Below are 13,976 nucleotides of genomic sequence, written 5' to 3'. Positions count from 1 at the left end.
AGCCTTTTCTCTTGTGAGCTTACCCAAATTTCTAAATGATATCCGATCTACGTCAAGCTGCGACTACAGAAATTGTTCAAATGGACTTTTAAATACATACACGTGCAAAAACAAGCAATGTTCACGAGGAGACAACAGTGACAACACATACTTCTGAAATCAATCGTTCCCATCCGCCATGGCGAAACGCTTCTCTATGCCGCGAGTATCCCCCCAATTGCTCGTCAGCGCCCAGTCCTGAGATCAGCACGCGCGCATGGCTTTCATAAGGCTCATATGCACCATCAATATCGATCGTCCCTTTACCGCGCGACGCAAACCAAAGAGCCATGGCAATGCTCTGTATTAATCGCTATTAGCATGAACTTCAAGTCGCCTTTAAATTGTCAGCGAATACCATGTATTTAACTTACCAGATCCATGACTGTATCAAGAGGATGCATCAGATTAATGATATGTTCGCGGTACGTCATCGCCTCTGAATAAGGAACGTTGATTTCGACAAAATGCCATGTTCTTTCAGGAGCTATCTTTCTGAATAGATAACGCACCCATCCCCACGCGACAATAAAAAGTTCAATTTTTCGGAATTCTTGTATAGTATAAACAAACAAGTAACCGATATAAACATTACCTCAGCTCTTCCACGCTGGCGCGTCCTGTGACACGATCAGGAGTATTATAAACAGTAGCAGTAGCAGTGTTTGTAGTACCACCATCGCCGCTGGCTTTTTTCTGCTGCTTTGCGTTCTGTGATCGAGGATTCTCAAACGCAACGTTTAGTAAGTCAATAGGTTCGGACACCGGCAAATGTCGATGCGCCAGCGCAGCGAGACAAATGCAGTCGAGTCCGCCTGAAAACAAAACAGCCACCCGTGGCCGGGAATGAACCGAGCTAACATTGTTTATGTGACTCTTTAGTGGCGTTTTTTGTTTTCTTATTTTCCTTTTCTACCTTGAATTCTCGACTCCAAATCCTATCCACACAACTGCCGTGCGCACCACCCGTGACCCTTACTCTATAAAAGGTATATCTGCGACACGCCGCTTGACAGCGTCATCGAGGACATTGGTAAAGTCGCGGACTGCTGTTTGCATCGTTTCGTCTGGTGGTGGCAACTCGTTGTTGCTGTCTATTGTTTCTGTGCCCAAGGCGGGTATACCTCGGTTAAGCCGAGGAAATGGCAATGCCTATTATATGAGTATTCGCGTGAAAATACATTGCGTTAGCGTTTTATACAGCATTGTCCGTTCAGGTCGGAAACATACCAAACGTGGGTTTTCTTCTTGTTGTAGCCATGGATACAACAGTACAGGACTTTGGTTTATCGTAAAGACCGGTTTTAACGTTTCGGGTTCGTCCTCCTTTCCTAACTGTACACTATAGATCCCGTTTGCAGGTACTTCTTGCCATTCTACCTTATCATTAGGCTGTGCAGCAGAACTAATCACCAGCGAGTTCTCGTTTCGAGACCATAAAAGGGATCGACGTCCCAAACAGTCACGCCCAAACCAGAGCCGTTTGCTTTCTTCCTGATACGCAGTCGATTTTCAGTCACTTTTCGCTGCCTGCTTCCTTCTTTCCATCCAATCAAACTGTACCTGCCAAAATACAAAGGCAAACGGACCCTCTATCCGCGAAATGACTTTGAGAAATGCTGTAGAATTCTTTGTATCGACTCGCGTCAAATGCTGCATAAGTGCTGCAGTATCATTTTCGCCTAATGCAATCTACATCATCCACACCATTATTTTTCCAGTATCACTTCAGTATCGTCAAAGGATTATATTTGAATTTGCATAGTTTGAAAAAATAAGCTTACAGATAATCCATCAAAAATTTCGCCGTTCCAGCAGAGAATATTGCCGTTTTCGCATACAGGCTGCGGTACATTATCACGACCTCGTAAGTGTAGCACGGTTGAGTAAAACTGTAAAAAGTGGTCTCCAACTGAGATGGTTCGAGTCTGTTGCGAATCAGGTCCTGTATAAGTTTAATTTTCCTTGATTATTAGAGATCGGAGAAGACGAGAAGATCAATCTCCAAATTGGAGACTGAGTCGAAAGATACCGACCTCGTTTGGTGTTGATTTCTGTCAACGTTTGCCATAATTCCGGGTCGACTTGTTGTTGTGCTGTTGTCAGTGAAAACAATATGCCACACATAACGGGGACACACACACAGAGAGAAAGAGGTGGGGAGATATATAGAAAAGCCCGTTGCAGACAACCTTAATGAACGCTTGCTTTGGGAAGCTTTGCGGCACGCCAAAAAACACGCTCGCGTGTTTGTGACTGAAACGCGTGCCTGAGATTTTTCTTTTTTCCTCTGAGTGCACAGTTAACAAAAGGAAAAAAGCGCGTACTCTTCTGCCTTTAACCTCATTCCCGACACGGTTTTTTCCATTCATTCAGGATGGACAGAGACGCACGAAGGGCCAAACTGGCAAAACTCACTCAAAAGAAGGCAGGAAAGCGACAGCTCGTATGTACCTCTTAGATATTTTTTTGTGCCTTTACTACAATGACCTTTGTTGAAAAAGTATATATAAACTCATGTCTTTTTTCTTTTCCTCTACATGATTGCAGACTGACGAAGACATTTACGAAGAAGTAAACGAGGCTGATTATAACGCCGTTTATGACGATGAAAATTTCGTTGAAGACGACGATGAAGGAGGTTACATTTTCAATGGCTTGAACGACGATGACGAAAATCAATACTCTGACGAGTACGACGAAAGCAATTCCAAATTACCAAGTACGTCTTAGTACTAAAGAGGAAAGAGAGAGAGAGAAGGTATTTGGCTGTGAGTAGCACGGTGAAAACTCACTACTATCTGTATTGTTCTCTAGACAAAAGAAAGCGCAAGACTGGTGCTGCTTCTTCGTCAACGTCCAAAGATAAGAAACCAGCACCACCACCACCGTCACAAAACATTGCCAGCATGTTCTCTAAATCGGCCAAGATGTCAGCTGTTAAAGACCGTAAAGTCAAAACAGACGGGGTAAAAAAACATAAACCAGAGAAACGATGTTATACAGGAAAGGAAATGACAAGAAATTAATCATAGTTTTATGAATAGAAATCGAAAAAAGAGGATGACGCTTTCATGGCTGATATTCTCGCAAGTATTGGTGACGACAAACCCGAGCAAAAAGCTTTGGCACCATCATCATCATCATCATCATCATCGCAAAATCTTGGATTTAAGCATCGACCACAATCGTCATTACGTTATGGATCTGGATTGAGCTCGGGATATATGGTTCGTGGTGGAACGACTAAAAGATCAACAGTATCTACAGCCTCGCAACAAAGTGTTCCGTCCATCAAATCCGAGCCATCATTCGACAACAATGCTGGTAGCAGCGTATTGAAAGGTTCAGAGCCAAAGAACCGCAATGCAAATCATGTTTCGTTTTCAGCAGAATCAGAGATCGGCACTTCTTCCGCAGACGCAAATGGTGATGTAGATATGGATGAAGGATTGCCAGCTGCTACTACTATTTCCGGACAAAAGAATGGTGAAGCTAGTCAAGATAGTGACAATGACGAGTTTTTCGATACCACCGACGACGCAGACATGATGATGGCAGCCATGGACAGCTATGAAAAACAGCAAAGCACGGGTGCCCAGGAAAAAGATATTCAATCCCTCAATGTCCCAAAGGCAGAACCCGCTGCTATCAGAAAGCAAATGAAACTCAAAGAAGAGCGCCCGGATTTGCAAACATGGGAAAAGGCCGCAGCCCTGGTGTCAGATATCGCGCCAGAAGAAAGTGCCGAAGATGTGATAAAATCCATGGAGCCACCGCGAGATGTGGATTCACTCGAAGAGGACGGGAGCTTGCATATGTGGTGGTACGATGCATTTGAAAGACGCGACAAGGGCTTCGTATACCTATTTGGCAAGGCAAGTATACTTTTGGGCGTTGTAGCAGAAGAAACGTATAACGGGTGGAAGAGTAAGACGAGTCTAACGCTATAATGTGATGCTCTAATATATACAGATTTTGAATAAGGCCAGCAATCGATATATCAGTTGCTGTGTCACTATCAAAAACATTGAACGTACACTTTTCGTTCTTCCTCGTAAATTCAAGGTTGATGGTATGACATTGAAAAAAAATTAAACATGGATGAGGTCTAGTCCAATTGACGACATACTCACGAAAAACGAAATAGGACAAGGAAATCCTACTTCAGAAGAAGTATCCATTGCGGATGTCCACGCCGAGTTCACAAATATCACAACGAGCCACAATATCAGCAAGACTCTTGCCAAGCCTGTATCTCGAAAATACGCATTTGAGCTGCCTGATGTACCAGCAGAGAGCGACTATCTCAAAGTCCATTATAATTACCAGCGTAAGGATGCAGCGTCGTCATATTAAGGAGGAGGAGTGTGTAAATGTACTTAATGAATTTGCGTAATTTTGTTTAGAACCATCATTACCTGAAAACTTGACTGGCACCACCTTTAGTCGTGTATTTGGCATCAACACTGGTCCCATGGAACACTTTTTAATAAAGCGGGATATCATGGGTCCTTGCTGGATCAAGATTGAAAACGCCCAGATCAGTGGTAGCAATGTAAGTGTGAGAGTCGGTTCGAGAGGCGGGGAATGTCTCTTTCTCTTCGCTTGTGATACTTACAGTTATTCCTTGTGTATCTAGGAAACTTGGTGTAAGGCTGAAGTGCTTGTGGATGATCCAAAATTGGTGAATCCATTGCGTGATGCGAACGGAAACGCACCTACCTATATTCCTCCTCTCGTTATCATGTCGCTCAGTCTTCGAACAGTGATGAACCACCAAAAGAGCCAAAATGAAATTGTCGCTGCTAGCGGTCTTGCCTGCACGCAAGGTATGATATCACAAAAAAGACGAGATGGGGGTGCAAAGGTAAAGAAGGGAAGATATTAAGAGATACTTTTCTGCGTAGTTCAAATTGACGAGCCAACACCCATCGATAAACAACCTAAAACACGGTTTACCATTGTCCGCCAACTGAGCAATACCCCGTATCCAGCAGGTTTCAACGATACCGTTGTTCGTGAGAGAAAAGGTGGTTTTGCCATTCAAGTTGAACGAACCGAGAACGCTTTGTTGAATTGTTTGATTGGTAAGACAATAATGTGTCATGGAATAGCAGTATATTGAGGAGACGCAATATTAACTTTTTATAACTTGCAGCCAAGATCCATGTGACCGATCCCGATATAATTGTTGGCCATAACTTTGCTGGTTTCGATCTAGATGTCTTGCTTCATCGTATGAAAAGTCTGAATATACAACACTGGCACAAGCTCGGTCGTTTCAAGCGCAAGTAGTAAGTATTAACTACAAGTCATAAGTGTTTCTCTTACCTTAGCGCGCGTAAGAACTTACAAACAACGATTCTACTAGCTGGCCCAAGCTCCAACAAGGTGCTGGTGGTGCAGGCGAAGCAACCTACCAAGAAAGAATGTTCATGAGTGGCCGACTCGTGTGCGATACGTATCTTGCAGCCAAAGATTTGATCCGCAGCAAATCTTATCGATTAACGGACCTCGCTCAGTCACAGCTCAAGATTGCTCGTGAAGACATTGAATACGACAAGACCCACATGTTCTTTGAGGATCCAAAGACTTTGATGCATCTTGTTAAGCATTGCGCTTTCGATGCCTTTTTGACATCGTCGCTCATGTTTAAACTTCAAATTCTTCCGCTCACCAAACAACTCACCAACTTGGCCGGTAACTTATGGTATGTCTCTGGTCCCATTAATATTCTGTATTTCGAAAAAAAAAGCAGAGGGAACATATGGTTTAATATGTGTTATCTGTATAGGTCGAGAACAATGACGGGTGCTCGTGCTGAAAGAAACGAGTATCTGTTGTTGCACGAATTCCATCGACAGAAATATATTTGCCCTGACAAGCAATTTGCCAAAATGGCCGAGCCGGAACAACTTGATCCTGAGCTTGATGCAGATGAGGGTAAAATTGCATACTACACACTAAATTGATAATGTTTATGTACTCAGATATATCAATCTCCCTTCTCATCCACAGCAACCGAACAGCTTCAAAAGACAAAGTCCAAGAGTGGCAGAAGAAAGCCCGCATACGCTGGTGGTCTTGTCCTCGAGCCCAAGAAGGGATTCTACGACAAATATGTCCTTTTGCTCGATTTCAACAGTCTGTATCCGTCCATTATGCAGGAATATAACGTGTGCTTTACCACTGTGCAACGACACAACTTGACTCCGAAAGAAGAGGTATGGAATAGCGACAAGTAAATTAGTATTTTGTACTTTGAAAAACAACACTAAAATTGGACCATTAGGACGAAATCGAGGATAAGGTACCTAATGTACCTGACCAGTCCATTGGTCAAGGCTTGCTACCACGTCTCATCAAAACCCTCGTCGACCGTCGTCGTCAGGTCAAAAAGCTTATGAAGGATCCTAAAAATACCGAAGCAGAATTGATGCAGGTACAGTAGGCTACAAAGTAACGGATAGTAGTGTGTTCTCTTGTAGCAACAGCCATTTGAAAGCTAACAATATATGTAATATAGTTCGACATTCGACAAAAAGCACTCAAACTTACTGCTAACAGTATGTACGGTTGTCTTGGCTTCTCCAACTCTCGCTTCTATGCAAAGCCTTTGGCCATGTTGATCACACACAAGGGTCGTGAGATTCTTCAAAACACCGTGGATCTGGCTGGTACCTTGGATCTAAACGTTGTTTATGGTGATACCGATTCCATTATGGTCTATACAAACGAAAACGATATCCAGAAGGTCAAGGACATTGGAAATATGCTGAAGAAGAAGGTCAACGAGCGCTATAATTTGCTCGAGATTGATATTGATGGCTTCTTCAAGCACTTGCTACTGCTGAAAAAGAAAAAGTATGCCGCGCTGTTGGTGGAAGAGAAGCCGGACGGTACACTCTCGGAAAGTGTCGAAACAAAGGGTCTTGACCTTGTGCGTCGAGATTGGTGTGATCTCTCACACGACGTATCTTCGTAAGTTTTGAAGTTGGTGGCTGCCATGGAAATCCAGTAATCACTAACGCAACAACGCGATGTAATGATAGGCGCGTTTTATCCTTCATCTTGTCCGATAAAGACCGTGAAGACGTTGTAAATGAAATTCATGCATATCTTCAAGAAATCGGCAAAGAGATTCGTGAAGGAGTGACTCCACTTGAAAAGTTCATTATTAATAAGGTATGTTTCTTGTGCATTTGCGTTATTTACCTCGTTTAAGAAGTGCCTGTTTGGCTGACTTTTTTGTTTTCGTTATTAGCAATTGACCAAAAATCCACAAGAATACGCAGATGCAAAGACTCAACCACATGTACAAGTTGCATTACGAATGCGACAAGCAGGCATCAGTGTAAAATCGGGAGATACTATTCCATATGTCATATGTAAGGTCGACAACGTTCCTGCGGGCACCAAGGCTGGATTTGCAGAGAGAGCATTTCATCCGGATGACGTTGTCCGTGGCGAAATGCAGCTTGATATCGATTGGTATTTGAATCAACAAGTCCATCCACCTATTGGCCGTTTGTGCTCACCCATTGACGGTACCGATATTGCTCGTTTGGCCGAGTGCCTTGGTAAGTTAGATGTGACCTCCACTCCAAATTACGCAGGAAGAATGGAAAACTAAACAAAATTTCAAATGATTGCAGGTTTGGACAGCACCAAGTTCAACGTTGGCCGGACGTATGCTGAAGAGAGCGAAGAATTTACTACTTTGGAATCACAAATTAGTGATGCAGAGCGGTTCAAGGACGCAGAGCGGCTCCAGATCCAATGTAGCTACTGCAGACATGAACAAACGTTTGAAGGCATCGCACAAATCCTTGAAGACAACACTGTTATTCCTGGTTTGCAATGTGGCGGCTGTCAGCGCATGATCAAGGAGAGTGCGATTCGTGGAGCGCTTATCCTGGCGATGCGATCCTATATCAGAAAGTACTACCAAGGCTGGTTATATTGTGATGATAGTACCTGTGATTCTCGGACGCGGTCCATGTCTGTCTTTGGTCGACGTTGCTTAAAGGAAAGCTGTCATGGCACAATGAAACGCGAGGTGAGCTCTTTGAGATTTTGGTTCTCACAAAAAACGTTTCATAGCATGATTCTGATTTTACTAAACTGTCTTCTCAATATAGTATACCGACAAGCAGCTATATACACAACTCTTATATTTCACAACCATCCTCGATCCATCCAAAGCCAAGCAAAGCGCTGCTAGCTCACCATCATCAGGTAAATCCGGCACTATAAAACGCACCTACTCTTTATCTTTTAGCAAACGGATTTCTAATCGTTTTTAAAAATAATAGCTTCAATTGAATCCATCATCAACAAGCATCATACGACGTTTATCAGACTCAACGCAGTGGCAGACGGCTATTTACGACGATCGGGTTACCGTCATGTAGATATTGCCAAACTCATGTCCCTCGTCAAAATCTAAAAAAAAAGACACGCACACAATCATCTTCATCACAACATGCATATACACTAATAATAGCTACTGCTAGTAGTAGGGATATAGTGGTATATATATAATTAAATTCAAACATATATCACTCTTGTACAATCAATATCATCTCTCCTTTTAAATCGATATCTCCAACGATGCCCAGAACCTTTTCGAGATCCGCGTACGGAAATATCATAAGATATTATATTGGATAGGTTATCTCATCTATCAGTTTACTGCGGGGTGCTGATATACATTAGTAGCGTTGGGCCTTCCTGCAAGATCCTACTAACGAGCTCACATGGAGTTTTTAAGGCCATCCACTTTTTGAATTGCATCTGATATCGCCTGTCCTGTTTTTTATGCTGCGACTACTAGATAGATTCTATAACTACTAGTCTCTCTGCGATTCTTCTGTGGGCCCGACTTACGCGCCAAATTCTTCCTTAGCAAAGGTCAACGGTATGTTCTTCACATTTCCATGTGCTTTCTCTTGTCTTGTCGGCACGTATGCCTAAAAAAGTAAACTAATACCGGTAAAGAGAAGGTGGAGCTAAATATTTTTTTTTGATGGACATAATGACGAGACGGACGAGGATATACTGTTATTGTCAGAAAAAGCAAATTGATTGGTAACTCCGGTTCTGGAACCAGTAGAATAACTCTGTCACCTTAAGTCGACAGCATTTGCCATGTGACCATAGTCATAAATATGTATGACACAAACAAACACTGGAAGGGGCGGCAGTACTTTGCTTTCTTGCTCTTTCACTCGCACTTCTTTTATGCTCCTCTATACAACCGATACTCACAGGGCATACTTTTTTCTCTTTTGAACATGACGGAACTCAAAAAGCATATCATCCAATCTTTTCGTGATGGTAATATCGTTTCTATCTCGACTTTTAAGAAACACTAAAAGAAAGACGATAATGACGAAGATCTATGATGACGACGCGTTTGCGAGTTGTGGAGAATCATCAGCCACCCTTGTACTCACTGCATAGCACAAAATGCGTCGAAATGATAGACCCCTTGGATACGCTCGACGTATTATCTTGTGCACTCCATGAAATGAACATATACATCACTCACGACGACGGAGAAGAACTGGGACGACAGGCTCGACTGGGTATCTGGCAAAAGGTTTCCGTACCACGTTCGGAAATATGGCGTTGGTCGTTTTTCCTTAGTGAATTCGCACTGCTCTATTGGCGAGGAGATGGCCTTGACAATGAGTGTAAGAATTCATAAGCATACACGAAGGGACATGGAAAAGTGTGTACCATTACGGGTGATTCATGTAAACTTTATCGGTTTCCTTTCCCGCTCTCTGTTGCAAATTTAGACCAATCACGATTACCCTCCAACATAACCGAATACAGCAATACCGACGCAAACGATGATGACGATTCAGAGGATGTACTCGACGAAGATATGAGCAGCGATGATAGCACTGGGGGAGGGACAGAAGATATGAACGGCAGACAACCTGGAGGAGGCAACACAAACCTATCACGAAAGACGTATCCATTCGCGTTATCCTTTTTAACACTTCTTGGTGTCATTCTGACAACCCTCGCGTTGGGTATTTGAAAATGAAGAAAAACAACAATATCAATGGTATATCTGTATGTTATGTTTATTTTGTATGACACGAAACCACAGTTTCCATCCAGCTATTCAAAATAGACACTTCTTGGATCATCTGCACAATCTCACTATCTTGTACGCTAAGATGAATACGTCGCGACCGGTCTTCTTTGCTTTTGCCGACTGTCAGAATACCGGCGGTCTCGATGTTGGATATAAGATCAACAAGTTCTGTGCCTGACACGGGCGTGATCATGCTTGATTTCGAACACAGTGTAGTGTAGCTTTCTCGGAACTACGTACATAGTATTTGTATCCATCAGTACATATGCCATCTGTCTCTCTCTTCCATCCCTCAAAACAAGTATAAATCTTTATTTTACCTTGCCAAGTGTGATTTGTTCTTTCTTCGCGTTCCGCATCATGACCATGAGCACGCCCATTACCACTTTTTGCTGTAGATTCAACTGCTTCAGTTTCTGCACCGCTGGACTTCCAAACACAGACTGAAGGACCTTCATGATATGTGGAATAGCAACCTTCACAATATCAACATTTTTGGATTGTTGTGGAGCTGCATCGTTCTTTTGCTCGCCCAAAACCGGCTTTTGCTGCTGATTTTTGCGCTTCCAATCGGCTTCGGCAAGTTCGATCGCACGTCGACATACGTCCAGCGCAGTGCGCAAGTCGCCCATGGAGGCGGCCACCTTGCGTGCGCAGAGTTCAACCGCATTGGGTTGCATGAGTGGGAGAGACGCACCTTCTTTAGGTGCTGCGGAATCGGCGTCAAGGGAATGGAGTCTGTCTTTGATGATTGCGCTGATTTCTGGGACTTTGTAAGGGTTAAAGTCGAGGAGTTGTGGTTCACCTTTGATAAATGGAAAAAAAATGCCACGTGTGTAAGTAACTTAACTAGAAATAATCCCGTGGAGAGACACTTTGGTGAAAAATAAAAGACGCTTACAGTTCTTTGTGCGTAGACGAGGTAACAGTCGATCGGTAAGATCCAAAGCATTGGCAATACCAATAAGTACAAGACGGGAAGCAGGCGATGAGGCCCACTCGAAAATCTTGTACAACACATCCTGGTCTCTTGTAATCAAATGGTCAATTTCGTCTAAAATGACCACACTACACATCGGAAAAGAAGAACGACTTTAATTTCTATGGGCGAAGACCAATTGTCTTAGCACTGAAGATAGAGGAGAAGCGCTTACTTGAGAACATTCTTCTTTCCATTCAAGAGCTGCTCTGCTTGTTTGACAACATCACTTTGCACTGCTTGTCGTGCCGTTTTGAGCTCAGTGACCAGTTTTGTGTAGATGCCCTTGGGTTCACGGATACTCATGCAGTTAATCACGACCTCTTTTACTTTATGTGAATCGAGCGCTGATACAACGTCTTCGTGGCTGCGTACGATTTCTGCCAACATGGCGGTCTTGCCAGTGCCGGGCGAGCCAGACACGTATAAGCAGCCAGGCTTGTTGCCCAGAACGTGGTCGTTCCAAAACTTTATCATGCGCTCTCGTTCCTGAGTTCGTCCGATCAGTCTTGATGGCGCTGCTGTTCGTCTGAAGACGGTTTTTGCTTTCTGGTAGATGTTTTCTTCCTTGTCGGTGGCAGTAGTAGCAGGTTTGTCTTTGGTAGTGCTGGATTTCTTGGGAGCGGATGTGGAGGTCGTTTTCGTTAATTTAGCGGTGGTAGTTGTAGTGGTGGCTGCTTTCGTGGGTGATACAGCGACTACATAATACAAACAAGAACCGCTTATTAGGAGAGGTTGTGCGTTGTAATTGGATTGCTGCAGCAGCAGGCGTAGCAACAAGAAAACTTTTGTTCCTCGATCCTTTGCCTTTACAGAATGGCAAAAGTTGTCCTTGATGCGTACCTTTGGTGCGCTGTAATTCTTTTGTAATGTGTCGAACATTTTTAGGTGTGGTGGGTGGGCTGCTTCGTAATCTTTTACTGGGTGTAGACGGTGGTGAGAGCAAGTTTTCTTTGGAATCGCTATCGGATTGATCGCTATCGTCAGTTGCCGATTTGGACCTGAATTTCGTATTTGAAGCTATACAGGACGTATAAGTAAGTTGTTTTAAGCAGTTTGATTATTGCAGAGATGGGGCTTACAAAATACTCTGCTTTGTGATCGTGTGCGTTTAAGCATGTTATTTTGTGTTAAGCCGGTTGAGTCTGAGTGGGAGAGGAACGAAAAGAGAAGATGGTGCACAGGAAAATCAATTCGCGTATTGTAGTCCAGCGCGTCCGTACAACGCGACTATGTTTTTTGTTTCTCAGATCACTCACTTCCAATCGAGTGTGCCAATGTGCCGGCTTTCTAAAAAGAACGATCGGTGGCGTTTAAAGAGACATACTTCGATAGTACAATGTATACATTATAGTAACTTATCAAATAAGTGTTACTCCAGCGACCAAAAATACAGATACTGACATATGCTACAACTCAGAATTATAGTTGCACAATAATAGTAGTACTTTTGAGCATTCACCACCAAGCAGCAAGATATCACGCAAAAATAGGGAAAATGCAAGAATGCGGTTACTCTTGTGGATTAAGCAGCTCCTGAAAAGCTATAAATTATATAATCTCTACTGTGGTGTCATCTACGCATAATTTTGTAAGCTTCGGCCATGATATATACACCACGGATCTTTTAGCGGTAGAATCGTCGAATTTAAGAGGCTGTACTCCGTCAATAATGCTAAGTAGTCTATCCCACGTAGAAGTTCTTAAACAGTTCTATCCACAACGCAAGAAGACGAAGCACCACTGAAGCGAACATAATTGATAGAGACAGGAAAGATGAATTCGATACTGGAAACCAACTGAAAAAACTGTGAATGACTTCCATATAAGCGTGAATGATTGGGCCTTGAGCTTCTGGAGGTAAACTTTATACTTGATGATTCTCAAGAGCACCGTATTGTTGGGCAGTTTCCAAAATTTCTGGGTCAACGAGCTCTAATTGAGCTGCCAAAAACGTCGCAATAAAAGCTTGGTACGTAGGAAGCCATAGTAAAACCCAGAAGCTAGGCAGCGCACGATCTGTGAAGTAAGGTGGATGCTTCTGCTGCTATGAGATAATAGCTCGCACTTCTGTGAGTATACATAGCTCAGTAATCCCAATGAATATACAACGAGTAGAAAGACGAGCACGACAGTGACAAAAGTACAGGGTTTCCAAAAAGTAATGTCGCAGCCAGTAGAAATCAATGTCGCTTGGCAGCGACATTACGTCATACATCAATAGATCAATAGTGGTGCGGTGTTGGAAATTGTGAGACTCCTTTACTAGAAGGAAATCTTCTTGGGGTTGGTGTCTCTTTTTTTCACGCATCGTCTAAACCGTGGCTTGACCGACAAAAAAGGCGACAGACGGATGTCCTGTGCTGAAGGGCTTTGTTAAGGTGCAGGAGGTCCCGCCGCGAGTGATCTGATTTGCTTGACATCTACCCTTGCTGCGACAAAGGTTCATTTTAGTTGGTGGCAAATGCCGTTGGCTTCTATGGACTGCATTTCAGGTTACGAGATGCAATTGAAGGACATGGCTTGACCGACAAAAAAGGCGACAGACGGATGTCCTGTGCTGAAGGGCTTTGTTAAGGCGCAGGAGGTCCCGCCGTGATTAATCTGATTTGCTTGGCATCTACCCTTGCTGCGACAAAGGTTCATTTTAGTTGGTGGCAATTGCCGTTGGCTTCTATGGACTGCATTTCAGGTTATTTTTGCCTTCAATCTCTTGCACATCTTTTGATCACCACAGGAAAGTAACTCAGGGAAGAGAAAGGAAAAGTGATTCATTTCATTGTTATTGTTTATCTAACATTTTTTCCCGTGTAAAGGGGATTAATGGCTTTATCTCTACGA

General features: G+C 43.2%; 4 protein-coding genes across 4 annotated transcripts; 2 read left to right on the top strand and 2 right to left on the bottom strand.

Moving 5' to 3' along the window:
- Positions 1-121: 121 nt before the first annotated feature.
- BDB00DRAFT_884623 (asparagine synthase-domain-containing protein) lies at positions 122-2,166 on the bottom strand (the record flags this gene model as incomplete). Its single annotated transcript, XM_053128345.1, has 9 exons — positions 122-340; positions 414-534; positions 635-895; positions 1,019-1,191; positions 1,270-1,318; positions 1,349-1,533; positions 1,603-1,731; positions 1,824-1,984; positions 2,076-2,166. 9 exons carry the CDS (start codon positions 2,164-2,166, stop codon positions 122-124), a joined length of 1,389 nt encoding a protein of 462 aa, XP_052975279.1.
- Positions 2,167-3,806: 1,640 nt separating this feature from the next.
- BDB00DRAFT_771427 (DNA polymerase family B-domain-containing protein) lies at positions 3,807-8,491 on the top strand (the record flags this gene model as incomplete). The annotated part of the gene is made up of 17 exons (XM_053119960.1): positions 3,807-3,935; positions 4,015-4,114; positions 4,190-4,372; positions 4,449-4,597; positions 4,682-4,871; positions 4,950-5,129; positions 5,201-5,336; positions 5,414-5,752; positions 5,837-5,985; positions 6,061-6,266; positions 6,347-6,484; positions 6,569-7,023; positions 7,095-7,227; positions 7,307-7,622; positions 7,698-8,101; positions 8,184-8,280; positions 8,358-8,491. 17 exons carry the CDS (start codon positions 3,807-3,809, stop codon positions 8,489-8,491), a joined length of 3,438 nt encoding a protein of 1,145 aa, XP_052975278.1.
- Positions 8,492-9,448: 957 nt separating this feature from the next.
- Positions 9,449-10,096, top strand: BDB00DRAFT_876797 (uncharacterized protein; the record flags this gene model as incomplete). Its single annotated transcript, XM_053127527.1, has 2 exons — positions 9,449-9,740; positions 9,849-10,096. 2 exons carry the CDS (start codon positions 9,449-9,451, stop codon positions 10,094-10,096), a joined length of 540 nt encoding a protein of 179 aa, XP_052975277.1.
- Positions 10,097-10,467: 371 nt separating this feature from the next.
- BDB00DRAFT_771406 (P-loop containing nucleoside triphosphate hydrolase protein) lies at positions 10,468-11,612 on the bottom strand (the record flags this gene model as incomplete). The annotated part of the gene is made up of 3 exons (XM_053119958.1): positions 10,468-10,961; positions 11,058-11,224; positions 11,311-11,612. The coding sequence occupies 3 exons, from the start codon at positions 11,610-11,612 to the stop codon at positions 10,468-10,470; spliced, it is 963 nt and encodes a 320-aa protein (XP_052975276.1).
- Between the last annotated feature and the right edge of the window lie 2,364 nt (positions 11,613-13,976).

This window comes from Zychaea mexicana (genome assembly GCF_025766255.1).
Source record: "Zychaea mexicana strain RSA 1403 chromosome Unknown BDB00scaffold_96, whole genome shotgun sequence".
Classification (NCBI taxonomy): Eukaryota; Fungi; Mucoromycota; class Mucoromycetes; order Mucorales; family Lichtheimiaceae; genus Zychaea; species Zychaea mexicana.
The sequence above is the reverse complement of the archived record's forward strand: the minus strand, read 5'-3'. Positions and strand labels throughout refer to the sequence as shown.